At 44.2% G+C, this 21,569-nt stretch overlaps 1 protein-coding gene across 1 annotated transcript in view; it reads left to right on the plus strand.

Annotated features, from left to right (window-relative positions):
- The window catches only part of LOC146784046 (acyl-CoA dehydrogenase family member 11-like), a 502,630-nt gene that overhangs the window by 33,032 nt on the left and 448,029 nt on the right, over positions 1–21,569 (plus strand). Inside the window, exon 2 of the mRNA XM_085635447.1 lies at positions 3,070–3,337. Coding sequence (XP_085491573.1) covers positions 3,070–3,337 — 268 coding nt within the window. The remainder of the gene's footprint in view (positions 1–3,069; positions 3,338–21,569) is intronic.

Raw genomic sequence — 21,569 nt, forward strand, 5'->3', positions numbered from 1 at the left:
GTCTGAATAGCAGTCACATTTTTTTCCAGTGGGTTCAAAACACATTTCAGCATTAGAATATAAAAGTGTGATTTATATGCAATTAGCACTGTTTTACATTTATTTAATAAAACTTGTGAAACCAGTGGAACCCGCAACTGTGCAGATTACTAAGTTGGTGGTGTTAACACGAGTATGTAAGTGTATAGACTCAAGCATGTCTGTCTGCAAGTTACTGAGAACAGAAGTGTTCATCAGTCCAATGCTTATTAGAAAAATCATGATGAATTAAGTCATACAACGGTTTAACCCATTGTGCATAGTTTAGTATGTATGTTCTACCCAAAGTTAAAAACCCAAAAGTGATCGAAGCTTTTCATGGTATTGGGTGACTGTAAGAGAGCACATTTCTCTAGGAAATGTGGTGCTAGGCTTTTGACTCCATTTGATAATTTGTATCTCAGAAACAGGACACGGAGAAAGGCAATTTTAGATTTTGGAAAATGTAATATATCCATGTTCAGCAAATCCCAGAATTATGTGATCCACTCTGGCCAAATGTGTGTTTAGATCATCATCTGGGAGGTTAATGTCATCAGCATATGATAACGCTTCTGGGTGAATTTCTTGCAAAAATTAAGTTACATGGGCAGCAAACAGACCTGGACTGTTTATATACCTTCTCTGGGCCCCGGGCACTGTGAAAGCCACCAAGTCGCAGCTTTCTGGCGCTATATTTTGACAGGGAAAAAACATTGGAAATGTCCAATGTTGTTTTGTATTTTACAGGAAGAATGTTGTTTATCAAGCCTGAGTTGTGAGAATGTTGTACTGCAGAAGTACGTGTGTGACTGTTTAATTGTCTGTAGTCCAAGATAAACGATAGGAATGATCTGGTTTAAGCACAGTATAGCATTCCTTGGGAACAATAACAGAAAAAGAAGGCATGATTACATCCTCTCATTTTTGGGGCTTTTCTTACAAACTCAGGTGGCCAATATGCCTCAGCTTGGAGAATGTTGTATGCATTCGTTAAATTCTGCCTGAATCATACTTTAATAGTACGCAGTCTGTCACCCTCAATCTGTAAGTCTAGCTCATATAGTCTATTAGGAGGGCTTAGCAGCTGATCTGGAGTTTCTACGTGTATGTAGTCATTAGTCGGTCTCACCACCAGAAACTCTTGAAGAGTCTGGTGAACTATGGTAACTTCTGCTGTGCTGTCGAGCAATCTTCTGAAAAATGAGTATTTGTTGTATATTTAGCGAAATTTCCGGCCACTTTTCTTTTTAAATTGTCCTTTTTATTGTGCAAGTTTCTCTTCCTTTTTTATGATGAAGTCAGAAGAGATCTGTGAGTCCGTCCACTGTTTTGCGTACTCCTGCTGTGTGCGGTTGGCTCGCCCCCCTCTCTTTGACCATTTAGCGTGGAGTCCTGAAAGGAATGAGAATGATGTGTATCAGAATATTGATACCTATCAGGCTGTTTAAGTGTATTACTGCTACGTAAATTGTAACGTTTTCATAAGACTGGTTATGGAGATCCAGTTTGTGTTTTTGTTTCGTTTTTATCCCAGCATTTTTAGACGACTGCTGTCTGCTTGGTAATTTCAGCATCAGAATTGCCTTTAAGGGACGGTTTATTATGCATGGTTACCCAACTGTCTCAACTTATAGATGTATAGATTTCAGAAATAATTTTAGGAAGCTCATGTCTCTTATCTGCTGGTGGAACTGCAGTGAGCCACTGGTGAATCGCCAAAGAGACTGCCTCCCTACTAATATTACTTAAATAATTGAGGACACTGTGACAGACCTGCCAATGAGTTTCCTCCCCAAATCTTTGGCAGGGACTGCTCCATGTTCTGCCTGAATCTGTTTAAGGACTTCAGGTAAAACAGCAATTGACGAAGTACCGTGGGTGATGGTATAGATTTCTGCAAAAAAAACAGTACCCCACATGTTACACTTCTCAATGGGAGGAACCATGCCAAGTGGAAGACACATTGTGAGAATTCTACATTTATCAAAAGAGCCCCGTATGGGGAAATACTGTCTCAAGCTGATTTGTTTTTGTGAAATCCAAAACAGAATGTCCTCCTGTTTGGTAGTGACTTTACCCATGATGGCATGTATTGTAATAGGACTAATTGCAGGCTTAGCTACCCGAGCATGTCCAGCTTGAGGAGCGCTTGCTGGGGTAGTAGTGATTGTATACAGAACATACCGCATCAGACGTTGATACAGTATAGCCAATTAGTTTAAAAGTGCAAGTGTCTCACGCTGCTGTAATGTCTGTTCATTAGGATAAGGTGTATAGCCTGCTAAGACTGGCTAGGTTGCCCCCTCATTACAGAGAAGGCCCAGTCTAACATCGTGAACTACCAATTTTAATGTTCCTGGTAAGTTTATGGTATTTCTAAATATTCATACAGTCTTGTATGCAGCCGGAGCTGCAGCCTCAGTGTATGTGCGAAATATGTGTGTTAGGGCATCAACTGCTGGAAAATCTACCCAGGAATAAAAAGCCACGAAGGTAACTTCACCACCACCATTGGTGAGCCCATGTCTAGTTAACTGTGCAGTTACTACTTGTCTGCAATTAAGAGCAATAACTGCAAGCGCCATTGTTAATGAATAGAATTCAGTGGAAGGGAAACACTATAGGGGTAAATCCTTGTAAACAATCCAGCTTGGTCACCTACAGACATAAATAGGTGCTTCCTATCAAGCTGAAGGAGGATGAAACCCTTATTACCACGAATGTCTTCTTATAGAGGTAATAAAGGTGCTTTAAGCATACACAAACTACTCAGGAGACCCATTAAATAGGTACCATAATTTTAAACATTGGTGGCACCATGTTATACAATTTCTACAAATCTAGTAGGACTGTTAATGTAGAACAACAAAACTTTGTGTTATAGGTACCGAGTCTTAACCTATAAACAGTAATTGTTGGTCTGTTTGGCTTGCTCACAGTACTGCATCTAGACTCCAGTTCACTGACCACTACAGGAGGGTTAAAGAGTACCTCTGAACACTATATTATTATTATTGGGCACCTTTTACATGATTTCTTTTCTTTCAGGATTTGTATTATCAATTACTTGTCACCGAAGAAAGTCTTGCCTAGTAACAGAAGGCCTTGGCGTTTAGAGAGCCAGATAAGAAGTGGGACCTCGTGGGCTCCCATTCAAGAACTAGGGCCACTGAACATGGCTGTTTCAGAAGAGTTGAAGGTACCCTTTATCAGGACACACATCGGGACATTTTTTCAAGAGAAACCACATCTTGGAAACCAGTACCTTGAAGATACTTTACTTCAAGGATTTCTGAAAAGACACCTGCCTCCCAAGGTTCGTACAACTCTGGATACACTTCATGTGAGAAGTTTGAAAGTGGTGGTGTGTGGGTTCCTGGTGTAGCAAGAAAATGGTGAATGCACCAAGTTAATAGCTTTTCCAAATGTTTAGGGTTATTTTGAGCAATATCATCCTTCGTGAATCTGCACCCTTCTTTCAGCAACAGAAACATCATTTTTGTCTGAAGTAATGCACTGTCAGAGATGAGTTCTGACAATTAATAGGCCACATTTCCAAGTGATGTGGTGGAGGGGTGTCTTTTATCTATTTCCTTTTTAACACAGCAATTAAAATCTGAAGGGATTGGCACCCGTCTAATTGGGCCTCTCTCTGTATTATTTTCTTATTAGATGTTTTCTACCTGGTAGTTAGATACCACACTCAACTTACTTGTCAGACCCACCTCTAGCATTATACAGTCCTCTTTAACCCTTGACAAATAATTTCAGTGGTGAGGCATTTATTTTCACTTTATTCTATATAAAGTCTTACTAATTGGCAGAGTTGTTCCTGATTAATCATTTGAACGGGGAAACCCATACCTCCAAGATCAGCTAAGGTGAATCACATCACAGGATCAGCAAAGCTCTCTGTAGATGGAAAGGTTTTCTCCAAGTGCCAGCATCATGCATGCCATGCAATATTAAAAGCACCCGAGTTTTAGATATTTGCAGCTGTGTGCATGTTGTTTCTAGAGCGTGGGCCGATTAACCTGAAGCAACAGCATACATTGTTATTATGACATTGAAGACTTCTGCACACAGTGTACAGACTAAGGTCGCGGTGTAAGTCTAGGGATGTAAAAAACAGACCGTTCTCATGTGAAGAAAAGCAAGCAGTTTAACTTACAATAACAGATACACGTAGTGTCGTGTGCAAAAGCGGCCAAGTGGCAAAATGGCGTTTAAACTTCTAATACGCTTATGCTAACATAGCAATGTGTGCAAGCAGCACCCTGTTCTTCACTACACCCTCCCTTGATCGGACCACGAACAAAATAGGAAAGCAATTTAGGAACGCGGAGTTCGAGTGAGTCAGAACCAAGTTCATATTTTGCCAAGCTGGATAATTGGAAGTTATAAGTTCGAAGTTGTGAGGTAAAAAATAAAACAGACCACAAAGGGGCGATACAACATCCATTATTGAAAAATGAGAGAAAAAATTGTATGCTTTGAAGATGGACTCTCCCTTTCCCTTGGTAACTCTGGATTTTAGCGCCGGGACACCCCTTCGGGGGTAGCTGCGCGCTCTACAAACCACATAAAATAAAAAAAATAAATATAAAGAGCCAATTTAATCCATTAGCGCACAGTATGTTACAACAGCTTCCAAGAGGAAGTCATTATTATCGTCAGTAACGGATTCATCCATCCAAGCTAATTAAGTAAATGAACATACATGTTCTTCGATAGCCGAAGCCTCTAGCACTATAAGAGGACAACTTGCGTGTTCTTCGAGGTAACTTCGTGCCAGGAAGTCATGTGCTGCTGCACATATATCCCAATTCCCTAGAACGCCATGCGTAGGCCATAATCCCGATACCAGAACAGTCCAACTCATGAGCCACTAAGGGACTAATCAGTCGATCATAATCCGGGGCAGGAGACACCGTATTGAAGAGGCACAAATCCAAAGCCCATTCAAAGGAACAATCCAGGCAATGGAAAACAGGTTGCACGCAAGTAAAGTATGAGAACCGGAAGGATGATCCATAGGCTACACTCAAAGTGGCCAGAGGTAGTGTTCCATAGTATTCAAGCATCCGGTTGCGAAACTGGAACAGCCGGGGTAGGCTGTCTTGAGACACAGATTGTGCAGCCATTTCGGAGCAAACAAATCAACAGCAGCACACCGGCAGCCAAGGCGAGAATTAATGGTAACCCGCCGAAGATGCTGGAAAAAATGCCGGTATCACACCAAATATTGTTTGGAACGAGGTCACAAGACCGGAGCCCACAATTTTGAAAAAATTAGCCAAGCCAGTTGTTGACGAGGCATAGTGTGAGTTAGAGCGCCGAAATGAAGTGGGAGATCAGTATTCAAAAGCGCATGCACCTCAGTGCGAATGTTAGCTACGTGAAGGACAAATGTTTCACGAGAAGAAGTTAGGGCGACTTCTTTTTGGGACAATAGAGCCCTTATTCTGCTTATCTTGTTGAACTCTGCTTTCAAGATCGGTAGGGAAGGCCAGATGGATATATCGAGTCTCCCATGTGGGGGCGGGAAGAGCACATTCTCACAGCAAACTACACGTTGGGAGACCGTTACAATGTACGGAATCCCTGCTAGCATCCCGCAACACGCTTCATTATTTAAAAGCAAATAACTACCGTTAGCTAATAATGTAAAAGTGGGTGAAATAGCTGGCACTGGATTTCCCTTTATAATGCTAGCTAAATTCGGGGCTTGGATGTTGCACGCGCCGTGCAATTGTATGTTCTTGCACACTAGTGAGTGATCAGGTGTAGAAGTGCACTCCTCTCCCTTTAAATAAACTTATTTTCCTTCTCTCAGGCACCTGTATGTGAATTGGAGTGACCAAACTTCATGGAGAAAAGCGCTACCTAATGGTTCATATCTGCCTAAGGCATAGTGTTTCATACATGAACTGAACTTAAACAAGGGAAAATGTAGTGTTATTAACCCATGAATGAGCCATAAAGCCGAGTTAGATTCGGCCACAGAAAATGGTAAAGGTTCTAATTTTTCAATGTGCAAAAGCGAATTTCACATCCTTTATGGACATGAACTGTTGTTTATCAGTCAGATTAAACCGTAAAAACAAAGATGAGGTATTCATGTGGTCCCAGGGAACTTTCCCAGACTTCAATGTTTGTAAAGTCCATGCAAACTGCATTATAGAACGCAATTGATTTTGACCATGGTATAAAGCAGACACGTCATCCTGTACAATATCCACAACAGATGAAACAATATGATCTAATGTGTAAATTCTGGAAGAAAGAGTATTAATGCTATTATCAATGACAGCAAGCACTTTTTCCAAATTAGCTTGATCAATAGCCCTCAATCTAGAAGCAGCTTTAATTTGAGATCATTTCCAAATTTCGTTGTAAATAGCGTATAACCATCTTTTGGACCTGCTTCCTACAGGGCCTTTAACAAAATCATTCAAATCAACATAGTCAATTGGGACAAATGAAGTTTAACTGACGCTAAGGTGGAATGTTTAAGCCAGTTTTGACATAATTTGCCTACTGAATAGGCAGTAACAGAATGGGAGGTTTCAAAACGGGGGTCCACCTTGAACCTGTGTATAGCCTGGGGCCAGACCCAGAAAACGATGTTGGCATGAATCCAAACTTTTTTGCCATAATAACCATCCTTGAGGATCCAAGTTGGAAATATTGAAGGAGTCATTGGTAATTAGGGACTGCAATTCATCAAGGGACATATATGTGTGATTGCGCCATGTAGGATAAACACCCAGATCAGTATTGGTAGGGGCATTCATTTCTTTTTTTTTTTTTTTAGAAGTAGCCAATCCAATGCAAGTAGTTTGTGTAATACTAGAATTCAAAAACATGTGGTTAGGGATGAGGCACGCACAATGTAAAGCTTCTGTGCCTTGCACTTGTCAGCTTTTAGAACCCCAAACAGATTTAAGATCAATTTTATCTTTTCACAGCTCATAGCCCCCTACAGCTAATTGATCCATAAAGGACTTGGAATACAGTAATTTAGTGTGAGTGAGTCTAACTTTGGAAGTGGACTCAGCAGTCATTTTGAAATAAAAGGCTTCAGAATTGGATCAACTAAAATCAGTAAAATATGTAAATTTTTTCAATAGAGTTTTCGAACTACCTTCAATGGGAGCTGGGCAGTGTTCCCATTGTGTAGAATTAACCACATTTCTAAATGTATTAGCTTTATGCAGGAAATGATTGCCTCAGTGCTGGTAACAAAATAACTGCATAATTCGCTGAGTCTAAGTACAAATCTTCAGCATCAAAAGCAGCATAGTATTTCAAATCAGAAAAAAAAGCCTCAACGGCTTGTAAATCCCAATCATCAGAGTGTATGTTTTGTTTCAAAACATCCCCCATAGAGGGGGCGTGGCTTGGACGGCGTTGGTGATGGCCGCCTAGCCTGTTCTCTGCCGTGCAGGAGAGCGATCTCATCAATTTTCGGGGGCAGAAAAACACCTCTTCACCCGTATGCACCGCGGAGCAGGGCTTTAGAACCTCTAAGGCACGCTCGGTGCGAAGCTCGGCTCTTGATATCGGCCGGACGCACCTTTTTGCTGACATGCTGCCACGACACTGATCACGGAGCGGAGCGGAGCGCTGTCAGCCTGCACGTCTCCTGGCGGAAAGCGGCGGACCTAAGAGACTCGCACACGGAGAGAAGGTGAGCCTTGAGGGAGGCGCCGGTCAATGTATGCTCACAGTTTTTAAAATTGGTGAGCTTATCGGCGTGGTTCGAGCTTGCCAGTAACTCCGTGTGTCCGCCTGCCTGTCCCTAAGATGGCCGCCCGCCAGCTACCTTGCAAGTAAATCTCCACAAAAGCGCTAATACAGTTGCTAAAGCCCAGCGGAATGTTCAAATGGCACAGTGTCTCTGCCCTACGCCTTCCTGAGGGGTGCCCTTGGTAGCGAGAGCGCAATTTCAGCGGCGATACAGCCGAAAATAGTGAGAACCTTCCTTCACTGGCGCCTGACCCCAAGATGGCGACTCTGTTCAATTTTCACCTTTTTTTCGGCGCGAAAAACGGGAAAGAGATGCAATAATAGTGCTCTGTGCACTTTAAACAAATGGGAAGTTTGCTCAATCAGTCCTGCAGACCCAAGGTGGCATAATCTAATGACACATTATCTTTTGGAGTTGCAGCCACAAATGGTAGTACAGCCACAAGCAGAGCGTGACACATGAACACTAACCAGCATTAGTCACTATATCATTTGAGGCTGATAGCTTTCTGCACGTTCAAATTGAAAGCCAAAGGTCCAGCGCAAGTGTCCCAAACCTTATTTTGAACGCACCGACACCATCTGCTAGATGTCTGAGCTTTAAGATCACAATATTGAGATCTCTGTTAGACGACCTAACTCGACCAGCGCTTTGACATCCTTCAGACCACCCTGTCCTTTCTCGCAAACTGGAAGGCCGTCGCAATAGCGTCCTCCACACACGACCCGCCTGCAAAATGTCGGACAGGGATGAGAAGAAGAACAACAAAAAGGTAAAACCGGAACCCTCATTATCAGACTCTCCTATTAAATCGAGGGCAGACGTCAGCAGTACCCTAGAGGTAATCCTGAAAAAACTGGCAGAGGTACACGACCTAGCAAAATCAACCAAATCCAACACCGACTCTATGCAGCTGGAGCTTACTGCAATTAGAGCTGACATGAGCTCTGTACACAAAAGCATAGATGAAGCGGAACAGAGAATTAGTGACTTAGAAGACAAATCCAATATTGCATCCACTTCCATACAGCAACTCCAGGGATCAACGGTCCAACTTAGACGCCAGGTGGCGGATTTGGAGGACAGGAACAGAAGGGGCAACGTGCGCATTTTTGGAATCCCAGAGAATGCGGAGAAAGATGCGAATTCCTGCGTGGACTTTCTAGAAGCTTGGATTCCGAAGATAACAGGGATTTCCTTCCACCATGAGTTTGAACTCGACAGAGCCCACAGAGTTCCTAGCTACATCCCTCATGGATACAGAGGCCCGCGTCCACTGATTTGCAAACCACTGAGGTACCAACATACGGAAGCTATACTTCAATTCGCAAGACGCAATCACAAAATCTCCTGGGAAGGCCATAATATAACTTTCACCCAGGACTACTCAAAGGACACACTCGAAGTCCGGAAAGGCTTCCTGGCCCTGAGAGAAAAACTTAGATCAAAAGGCATTCAATACTCCTTTGTTGGCCCGGCGAAATTCAGGATCACCATACAGGGCAAACCGAAATTCTTCACGGACCCCAATGCACTGGCGCAATTCATCGGTGACTCTCCACCGCAGAACATGGACTTGTCCAATGGCTCTTCAAACAAACGGAAGACCAACTCGCAAGAAAATATAAACTCGGGTTCTGGTCATGGGTGACTCTAACGGAACAATTTCAAGCCTCTAATTTGAAGTGCATAATGTTCTCATTGTTCAGTATCGCCTATGATAAATAGCTAGTTGAAATAATCTTCACCCCTGAGCAGCCGAACTTTCTGCTGTCTCTTCTGTTTTCAGTTTCTGTTGATGCTTTGATTCTGATCGACTCCGTCAGGTAAGACCGCCCAGTGTTCATACCGTGGTCACCTGTACATCCATTAATATCCTTAACAAGTGTTTTAGAATGGATCTTGCTTGATGCTCTCTAATCCGAAATCGGGGCATATGCTCTGCTCCTTCACTCTCTACACCATGATCATACCGGGGAATCAGCTGTTCCTCAGGGACTATCTATATATGTATCTGCAGAAAATCCCCTCATGTCATCTTGTCTTCTATTTGCGCATACCTTTTGTTTACGCATGTCTTACACGTATGAATGCACACGGGGTGCGTGGCTAAATGGTCATTACTCTTTTTGAATATGTTCTTAAACTTCACTGCTTGGTTAAGTTTTATGTTTACAAAAACTATCAGTGTATCAAACACTACTATATACTGCTTACTACTTACAGCTATCGAATATGGTTAATTACCTGTTCCCTATTACATCCATCAGTCTAACTCCTTCCTGCGCTGCAGATGGATGGCAATGCCGTCGCAGTTCCCAAGTTCTGTTGAGAAGGGAGGGGGGAGGGGGAGGGTAGTAGAGGGAGGGAGAGAGGAGGGAGGGGGAAGGGGGCAAGGGGGGGGGGGAGGGGGAGGAAAAATCTGGTTTGTTTCAGCATGCTTTTTCTATTTGAGGTTAATGCTCTTTCTCAACTATATGTCAGCAAAAGGACTGCTTTCCCATATTTCATGGGGGCCCTCGCAGTACACATGCGGTGACCTAACCTATTGTGCTACTAGCCTATCCACAGCAATAGCCTCCAGTACCATGTTCACTACAAACCCGAAATGCGTCTGCTCTAACATCACCATTGTAACAGCACTACACGCGAGACAGAACATATCCAATGAAGCAGCTTACTCATTCATACTCATCACACACCTACCACCCTCTAACGTACTCTTCAACAATAATACACCAGAACTAGAGCGACACCATAGTAACCAATGACTCGTAATACATCCATCTCGGAGGGCCTTAACATTGTTTCCCTCAATGTCAAAGGTCTCAACCATCCGGTCAAGAGGAGAAAAGTTCTAGATTATCTGGCAAAATCCAAGGGTGACATTCTACTCCTGCAGGAGACTAAACTATCAAAGGATGACGCTGTCTTTATAAACCAACATTGGATATCTCACAACCTTTGCTCCCCAGCAGTTGGCAAAAAAAGGGGGGTTCTCACACTAATAGCTAAGAAATCCAACATCTCCGTAGTTTCACACACTCACGATGATAACGGCCGCTTCATCATGGCACACCTTCAGAGAAACGAAGATCATATCCATGTCTTAAACATATATGGCCCCAACAATGACGATCCAGAGTTTTGGGATTCACTAGCCCCGACCCTAGATTGTACTCCCCAGGGAGATCTACTAATTGTGGGGGGCGATTTCAACCTGCCACTAGACACAATCACCGATCGACACTCGAATTGCGCCTACCACCCTACACGCTCACATACTAGTTTACACCGCCTATGCTCCAGATTCAACTTACACGACTCATGGAGACTCCAACACCCTGATGGCCGTGATTACACCTTCTACTCGCCTCCTCATAATTCCTACTCGAGGATAGATTATATCCTCATTAATAGCCCCTTCACCCACCTCATCGAAGAAACCAGTATTGCCCCTAAATTGATTTCCGACCACTCCAGCATACAGACCAAACTAGTGGGTTCCAGTTCCATTCTCCCCCCTAAAAGATGGAGATTCAATGACGAAATATTCTCCGAGCCAGAAAACAAACGAAAAATCGAGGAGGCCATCCTTGACTACCTCAAACATAATGACACCCCCGACTCAGACATAGCGAGTTTTTGGGAGGCACTCAAAGCCACTTTGAGAGGAGTAATAATAGGCATCCGAGCTCAAACTAACAAAAAACTAAACAAAGACTTGTCCACTCTGGAAGACAACATCAAAAAGCTGGAAACCGCCCATATAGCAGATCTCCAAAACTCGAATATTTTAAACGACCTCACCAAACTCAAATATGAATACAACTCGATACTCAGCAGAAGGGCAGGGGTCTGGATCAATAAGTTTAAGGCTCTAAGAACATGTGAGGGCAACAAAGCTGGGAAGATCTTAGCATCATATCTAAAACATAAAAATAAGCAATTCAACATTGCCTCAGTTAAAGATAGCAACAATGCCATCCAAACAAAGCAGAATCTAATTCTTAATACGTTCAAATCATTTTACCAAGACTTGTACAAAAATAACCTAGACTTTGACTCGGAAGAGTGTAACAGGTACCTAACCTCACTGGGTCTTCCTAAACTAAACGGTACTGATAAGGACACACTGAACTCTCCGATTACCCTTCAGGAAATATCAGCGTCCATTAAGACGCTTAAATGTAAGAAAGCACCGGGTCCTGACGGGTTCTCAGCCAGCTTCTATAAAGAACTCACAAACTCCCTGAGCCCAACTCTCCTAAAACTATTCCAATCCTTTAGCGTAACAAAAAGTATTACCAAGTCCATGAGTGAAGCTACCATCATAGTCATACCTAAAGATGGTAAAGACCCTCTGCTAACCAAAAATTACAGGCCAATCTCCCTAATTAACTTAGATCGCAAAATTTATGCTAAGATCCTCGCCACACGTCTAAATTTACAACTCCCAAAGCTAATCAGCACATCACAAGTAGGCTTCATGAAACAGCGCATGTCTAACGATAATACGAGGATCCTCTGTCACGTCATTGAAAAAGCCAAAATGCTCGCAGCCCCGGCCATAGCCATTACCCTCGACGCAGAGAAGGCGTTTGACAGAGTCTCCTGGTCTTTTCTCAAGAGCTGCATGTCCGCCTTTAATCTGGGAGAAACTTTCACTGATTTGGTTATGGCCCTATACCGGTCACCTTCCGCACGCATTGCTATAAACGGTTCATTGTCGGACGCCTTTCCCTTAGAACAAGGGACTAGACAGGGCTGCCCCCTCTCCCCTTCACTTTTCCTCTTGGCAATGGAGCCCCTAATTGCACATATAAAAAAAAATGATAACATCAAAGGTGTGGAATTCGGGGATAAGTGCGTCAAACTCGCCGCCTATGCGGACGATATCCTGATTGTAACGGAATCACCAGAATCTTCAATCTCTGCACTAATGTCCACCATAGCTAGTTACTCTTCCCATTCAGGATACAAACTCAACCGGGATAAATCTGAGGTCAAACCACTCAATATTTTAACCACCAAAGAGGTGCTGGGAGACTCAGGGCTATGTTGGCAACCAGAGTTTGTGAAGTACCTAGGTATCGAGTTTGGTGACTCCCTCATGGAGACCCTCCATCGAAATGAAAAAATCACTTTAAATAAAATCAAGACGCAACTAGAGGGGTGGTCCCCCCGTTTCATCACTTGGTGGGGTAGGGTGGAAACCATCAAGATGATGATTTCACCTCTAGTTAATTACCTCATATCTATGCTCCCACTAACCCTCACACCAGACTTCTATCACAAACTAGACATGGCCATCTCTAATTTCCTATGGAAAGGGAAAAGGGCAAGAATCAGCATAAAAAAGCTTCGCTTAGACAAATCCGCGGGAGGGGTCAATTTACCAGACTTTAAGAGATATGAGACCGCTTTCCTAGCCAAACAAGGAGCCCACTGGCTCGCTCCCTCACCTGAATACACCCCAGTATGGCTAGAAATTGAGGAGGAAATTCTTAACGGTATCTCCCCTAGCGCGGCCCTCTCATCCAACCTGAACAAACTGACCCATTCTAAATCGATATTTCATAACACAAAATCTGCTCTCCTAAAGTTTGATAGAATCCTAGAAATCAACATCCGGGGCTCACGATGGGAATCCCTTTGGGACAACCGTAACATTCTGTACAAGGGTAAGCCCATGCACAACGAGACATGGATCAAAAAAGGCATACTGTTCCCACACCAGCTGTACGCGGGGGAATACCCTATTCCCTTCAGCGACCTACAAATCAAATACGATCTTGCACCAATTGAATTCTATAACTTCCTAAACGTAAAAACGGCTTTGTCCAAACTCAATCTCTCCCCGACACCGCCCTCACTCCCACCATACCTTGCCAGACTAAACAGACTAGGACACCAGGTTTCCTTTCTCTATAAACTCAGCCGTCCCCAACAATCTGGCCTTACTGCCCCAATCACACAATTCTGGAATAACCTTTCATCTAGGCCAATCACAGACTCAGATTGGACCAACGCATGGATATCCTGCACGAGACACAAAATCAGCCCTACACTATCACAGACAAAATACTGGCTCTTACACAAAGCCTTCTGGACCCCTGCACGATTATTTGCACACAACCTCTCCCCAGATGCCTTTTGCTGGAATTGCAAACGCGCGGGGGGTGACTTATCACACATCATCCTAGAATGCGACTGCGTGGCGCAATTCTGGGAGAATATATTCGACTTGATCTCAAAGCTATTCCCCATCTCACCGGTGAAAGAGCTCCCTACCTAGTTTTCGGGTTCACCCAGCACCCATCCCTTGATGCAGATGATAGGGCATTACTTGACCTCCTCCTCTCGGCTGCAGTTAAGACAGTCCTCAGCAACTGGAAAGATACCAGCAAGGCCAACTACGCAGGGTGGTTAAATTGGATAATTAGCTTACGTGGAGCAGACAATATTACACTCCTTCAGACACCGTGGCGTCCTGCCACGAGAAAACTATGGTCGACTCTTGATAACTACTTCACGACACGTAAGCCACCTTAGATGGGCCCACACACCGTCCACGACTCACCAACATATGCTGCCCGACTGCCTTTATTGCACTCCCTGCCACCGTAAATAACTGTCCTTAATGAATGAGTAAAATGCTGTTGAAATACAATGTCTGTTACTGAATTGTTGTGAGTATGTGATACGTGCTCTACTGTTGTACTTTTGTACTGACATTTTCTATGATGTACTGTAGCGTACAGTAATTTTGATTCGTAAATTTATGACTCATATTACACTAATGGACTTGCTTTATATATGTCTATGCTGTAACAACCAATAAAAACTTTTGAAATAAAAAAACATCCCCCATAGAAACACAAAGTACATTGGGGCCATGAATTTGAAATTTTACAGCATCCCATACAATCCCATCTAACACAGGCCAAGCAGTGATATTGACAAAAGTCTGGTCCCTCTTCATGATGTGTGATGAAGAGTGGGGTGCCAAAGTTCCATCAATTAATTGTAGAGCTTTCAGTAAGATAATGTCCATTTACTAGACGAAAAAAGACAACCACAAATCCAATCGACATGAACAAAAAAAATAGAGATGAGCACCAACCAAATGTAAGTCCAAGGGGGAATTAAAAAATGTCTTTTAAACCAAACAGCAAAAATAGAAATTTTCGATGGGGCACCCGATGTTGTAGAGTTAGTGTCAAATGAAAAACGTGACTGGTCAACTGCACATGTCTGCACACCAGGCAAAGACACATCTGTGGGATAGGTATACGCAGTATCATCATGGTGATTACCATCCGGTGGAGTCAATAATGGATTAGTAACTGCATGCATCTCGATAGCAATGTCAGGCCTGTTCGTATTTGCCGAGGCTAAAACAGAATTTCTCAGCATTGCTGGACAAGAGACCGCTGGAGTCATACTAAGAAGAATCGGCCACTCATTGTAGTTTGACATTGTCAATGGAGATGTACCTGTTATCCTTGCGACCAGGAAGTGGAGGTAAAATGACTGTTCTTGTACCCTGCACGCCAAGTACTGGAACAGGTGCACAATAAGAGGGGCTGTTCCCCACCTTCTCTCGGACCAGGTCACCGACTCGAGGTAGCCAGCCAACTACCGGAATCTGAAGTGCAGCATCAGTTGTGGAGGGCAAATGTTCCTTTGCAAGACTGTCTTGAGTCTCTTGTAGGTTCTGTAACACAGCAGAATGATCATCTACGTCAAAGGGTGCGGCCAACGCCGCCATGTCTAGATCATCAAGGTCCGGGACAAACATTTTTATGCCAAAGAGCATTTCGTATGGGGTCCGCCCACCCAGAGACCTTCTAGGGAGATTAAGTGCATGTTGGACGCTATACAAATGGGCCAACCAGTTCTTGCCAGTACCTAAAACCCTAGCTGTCAAGGATTGCTTTAAGTCACGGTTCATTCGCTCCACAACAGAATTGCCCTCAGGCCGGTATGGCGCCAAAAATTTGACCTGCACCCCCAAAGATCTCATGGCTTCTTTGTACGCCTTAGAGGCGATTACCAGGACCTTGCTCAGAATAGAGGGTGCCACATGCAAAAATTCCCACAAAGACACGCAAATCCCTGATGACAGTTCAAGCATCCGCACTTCTTTGTGGCCAAACCCATAGAAAATGTGTGCACGAATCCACTGCAGCTAAGATGAACTTATACGCTTATCAGAGGAGAAAGGACCGCAGTGATCTAAATAAACACACCCAAGTGGTTTATTAGATGTGTACAACTGTGTTTGAGGTGGACACTCAGCTGTCAAGGGCTTAATCTGCTGGCAAATGTCACAAGTAAGGACATAATCACGAGTGTGTTTATACAATCTGCGCCACCAGTAACGTTGCTGCAAGATAGTGACAGTCGCTGAGATGCCTGCATGTGCCGAGGCCATACCCTCGGGAGCGGCCGTTGTCAAGAAAAGCCTGCGGTCCGCGTTGGGAATCCATCTGTCACCAGTGTCGTTAATTCTCACATGGGGAACTTTATCAGGACTTAAATGATAAGAGTATTTAGAAGAGAAACCTCTAGGGTAATTATCTCCCTTCTCGGTCGCAGCAATAGCTGCCATGATGTCATCATCAATCTTACTTTTGGGTTTTGTAACTGCTGCTACCAGATATGTCGCCACTGCTGTTTTCGCTGCTTCGTCAGCTAAACTGATACCAACAGTGTGTACTCCTACGCGCTGGTGACCAAGAGAATGAATTACATTCAGAAGAGGCAGACGTTCTTTAAGTTCTGCAACTCGAACCCAAAGCATTTTATGTTTGATTGTGCTACCTTTGGAACCACGATAGTCATTCTGAGTCCAAAAGAATACATTTTCATTAAAAGACTGTACACAGTAGTAAGAGTCACTTATAATAAGAGTAGTCACACAGGGATCAGAAAACTCTGGTGCAAGCACCAGAGCACGCAGCTCTGCCAACTGGGCGGTACAGTCCCCTAATGGCTGCGTATGCACGACATCGGACCTGAATTCGCCATACACCATGGTACCCACCACTATTGCGCAGGCCGCTGAATAAGCATGCTTAGATTCCGATGCCGGTTGCGCCGAGCCGTCAGTGTAAATGATACAATGGTAATCCTCAAGCGGGCGCATGGACAGAGGAGCAGGATGAACACATTCATACTGCAAGTACTCCTGAGTTTGCAGTGAGGAATCAAAGATAAACGTTAAGGACTTGGCCCATTGTATCCAACATGGATGCAAAGCTTTAGAATTCGGTACACTGGCTCTCGTCACTGCCTCAAGGGCAGGATATGGTGTGACACCCAACATGCGTTTCACCTGCGACAGCGCTCTCTCTTTTAGAATCGCCATCTGTACAACAGTCAATACTTTCTCGACAGTGGAAAACTGCATTTCAGCCGAAGTGTACAAGTCTGACTTGTAAGCAATAGGGACTGTGTCCCCCTCATTAAATGTCAAGTACGTGAAACCCACTGCGCCTGGCACAATTCTTATTACCAGGTTTGTGGGGTTGTCACGTGTCCGTAAGTATTTAGATTCAAGAAGATCAGACTGCAAAGGTTGCAGTATAGCTGACTGTTCTTGAAGCCAGCAAGATTTGGTAAAGGTAGGTAAAGGTAGGTTGTATCAAGGCATATGGCGGCTTGATACGCTGGGCATAATCGGGAATATACATTTGCCTGAAATTCAAAAACCCAGCAAATATTGTAATTTTTTCAGAGTTGTTGGAGCGCGCAAACATGTGCATTTCTCCAAAAAGTGAGGAGCTAAATCTCGTCCTTCATTGTTGAGCTCATAGCCCAAAAACGACACTGTGTACTCTGCAATGTGTGATTTCGCAAAGTTAAATTTGTAACCAAAGTCCGCAAACATGGCAATGATGCGGTCAAAGTGACACAGATGCGGCCATAATTCATCGTCTGTGAGATAAATATCATCAACATACAAGTACGCATCAGGGTCAATGCTCTCTAACAGAGAGTCAACACGTGTGGCAAAGACGCCCGGGCTGTTTTTATAGCCCATGGCCAATCTTTTAAACTGTTTTTGTTTGCCGCCAGACGTAAAGGCTGTCCATTGACTACTAATAGAGGACAGATTATGACTATAAAAGCCATTTGAAATGTCAAGTGTGGTCCTAAACCTTTTTCTCATGAGACTGTCAACCAGGGCTTATCTGTGGATATTCTGTACCACACACGACTGACATTGAGAGTTTAAATGCCGATAATCCAAAACTAGGCGGTACGACCCATCAGGTTTGGTTACATTAAAAGAGGATTATTCATGGGTGACACACATGTTTCAATAACACCTTGATATTCCAATTGTTCAAGGATTTCTGCAACGGGAGCTTTTGCTTCCTGGCGCATGGGATATTAGGGTTGTGGCTGAGGCATTGACCGCAATGGAATCTCATGGCAGGGCGACAGTTTAACCCATCCGACCCGAGTACGGTACAGCGCTGGTGCAAGCACCTGAGCCCACTCCTCTGCAAAGTTCTGCGCCTGCTCCTTTGGCACAGTGTGTGCGAAAGAGGGGAGGATTACTTCCTCCCCTCTCGGAGCGGCTAAAACAAAAGGTGGGGGCCAGTCCGCCTCCGCTAACAAAATGTCATATGTAGAGGTCAGATTTTCCCAGGAAAATCCCTCTTATTGTACGTTTTATGTCACCTTCAATTAAAAGGACTATTTCATATAGCCTGTCGGGGAGCCACTCTAGTGTCAGCAGTTTCTACGGTAATGAACGTGTCAGTTGCTGTCGCCTTCAGATACGGACGCAGTGCTTGCTGCACTATTGTAACCTCCGCTGCGCTGTCTAGCAGCGTTAGCGCCCATGTCAGGTTCCGAGCGGTGTTCTCAGTATCTGTGGCATACCTTGCAGTCAATGCAGCAACTTTCTTTTTCTGAAACCGAGGGCGTTGATGTGGAAAATCATCCAGCTTGCCTTTACCATCAGCCGGGCGGGGCTGTTCACGTCATTGTGGGGCACCCCGACCTCTGCCGCGTTCTCCAGCGGCTTGTGAGACCGATGTTTCCTGTGAAGAGCGAGAAGAACGTTGATCAGGAACCTGAAATCTATCAGGAGACCTAATTCTCACGCGATCGCGCAACTCATATGTGCGTTCAGTAGACACTGGTATTGGTGATGCAGAACGTGACCCTTGTTTCTGTTGCTGCTTCCCCTCCTTTTTATTTTTCCAATTTTGTTTCAGAAAACTGGACGGTCGTCTTTTGTAGACTTAACCGTCTGAGTTTGCGGTTGAGCTGCTATTTTAGCAAAAGGCTTGATACCCAAACTATTGCAGCCAATGGTATTATAAGCCTACGCAAAAATCTTCAGTAACTGCCGGGGTTTATCGGACGAGGCGTAACTCATTTGACACTTGAAAGTTAACCTCATCTCCCTTGAAGTTAGCAAGGATGAGATCAGCAACTACGTCAAATACTCCGACAAGCCTCATTCCCAACTAGACCGCCGCCTCCGGACTGCGCTCATCCTGAACACGCTTAATCACGGAGGGCAGCACAGTTATAGACTGTGTGCCGAAGCACTTCGCATAGACTGCTGCAAATACTTTACTTCAGTTCTCACAATCTGTTACCTCGGGTATTAAGTCTTTCTGCAAACTAATCGTGAGAATCCTGTGTTTTTCCACAGGAGTCGTATTAGGAAACACCGCTTCCAGCTGGTCAAATGTCTCAGCAAGCCAATAAGGCGCTTGCCCATTACCAAATTAACCATGACGGGACTAATAGAAATCCCGCCGGTCCAACTGGTTGCGTCGCAACCGCAGGTGCCCCCACCTGCAGGTTGCGTGAGATGTACTAAAGCCCTGTGTACCGCTATCAAAGCGGTTTGTAGCTGACGTACGTCGTCCACTGGGGCTTGCAAATAACTTGGATGTGAACCCGGCCAAGAGGCCCCAGGGATTGACAAGGGGCCTAACCGAACCGAAGTTACGGCGTGGGGGAAGGCGCCATTAAACCAAATACGATGCTGCCATGCCGAAATCGGAATCTCCTGTGTCCTATATGGTGTGTAATTCGCAGGTTTCGCAGTGGGAGTGTAAGAATGGAATGTCTCATCATCCGCATTTACTGCAGGAAACGTAACCCAAGAGTAAAAAAAGCTCATAGGGGAACGCTGAATCGGCAATCACCACAAAGATTACTGATACCATCGTTGGGCACCCCAAACTGCGTCAGATGACGTCGGAGCCCTGCACGACTATGCGGTACTATATTAATGTCACCCATAAGGACACAAAGAAGGAAAACTACCTATATGAAATGTAGCACAAAAAGGGTAGTAATTCAAAATGCAAACCTTTTTAGTTGGCAAGCTTGAATGAACCTATCATTTATCCATATAGGTAGGTTAATCCATCACTTCTGTCAACCGGAAACAGGAGTGAGGGTGTTGTGGACAAATATAAGCACTACTACTAAAGCGTCTCGAATACAAGACCAAACGTTGGGTGCGCCATGTTGCAGGGATTCTGCTCATGCACAGAACTATGCACAGGAAACCAGGACCTCAGTGAATTGTGGTGTACCAAATAACTCACCTCAGTACCCAGAACCCCTATCCGACTAGCATCAGTGTCTCATTCGTTCTCCGTACTACAGCAAAGCTACCAATGATTAGACAACCCAGAACAAGCGAATTAGGGTACTGTCAGGAATGGTGGGAATCCAGAACACTCTTTCATTTGTATTCTCATACAATTCCACAACGTGAGTAATCGGAGACATGAAAAAGTTTAAAATGTTTATTTTTAACTACGTGCTCTAAGATGCAGTATTTTGGCTAACATAAGCAGGCAAATGATTAGAAATAAAACAATCAGCATTGTTACAATTCCATAAAACACAAAGGGAGAAATCATGTTATAAGGATAGTGGAAACAGGTCTTACAGCGTCTTGTGTACCACCCTCCCCTGGCTAGAAACTAGGTTTTATAATAATAGAAGGTCTCTAGGTTTGAACCCCATACCTCCAAGATCAGGTAAGGTGAATCACATCACAGGATCAGCAACGCTTTCTGTAGATGGAAAGGTTTTCTCCAAGTGCCAGCATCATGCATGCAATGCAATATTAAAGGCACCAGAGTTTCAGATATTTGCAGCTGTGTGCGTGTTGTGTCTAGAGCGTGGGCCGATCAACCTGAATAACAGCATACATTGTTATTATGACCTTGAAGACTTCTGCACACAGTGTACAGACTAAGGTCGCGGTGTAAGTCTAGGGATGTAAAAAACTGACCGTTCTCATGTGAAGAAAAGCAAGCAGTTTAACTTACAATAACAGATACACGTAGTGTCGTGTGCAAAAGCAGCCAAGTGGCAAAATGGCGTTTAAACTTCTAATACGTTTATGCTAACATATCAATGTGTACAAGTAGAACCCTGTTCTTCACTACAATGTGTGTGATCTGGGAGCCCGGGACGATCAGATATTCTATACGATAAAGGCTATTGTGTGCCCCCGAATAAAACGTGTGTTGGATAGAGTCCAGGTGGTATGTTCTCCATGTGTCAGCGAGGCCCAAAGCCTCCAGGAAATCAGGTAGCCATCTGGTCGACTTGCCAATGTCTCGAGGGGGATGTCTTTCAAGTGTCCCGGAGACTACCGCGTTAAAGCCCCCCCCCCATCATCAGTAGTCCCTCTGGAAGAGAGAGCAGCCCCCCCCCCCCAAGTCCCTAAACGTGCGGCTCTGTAGACACATAGATGGATACAAGAGTGAGTGTACCTCCCTCCCATTGC

The sequence above is a fragment of the Triturus cristatus genome, chromosome 11, assembly GCF_964204655.1.
Source record: "Triturus cristatus chromosome 11, aTriCri1.1, whole genome shotgun sequence".
NCBI classification, from domain to species: Eukaryota; Metazoa; Chordata; class Amphibia; order Caudata; family Salamandridae; genus Triturus; species Triturus cristatus.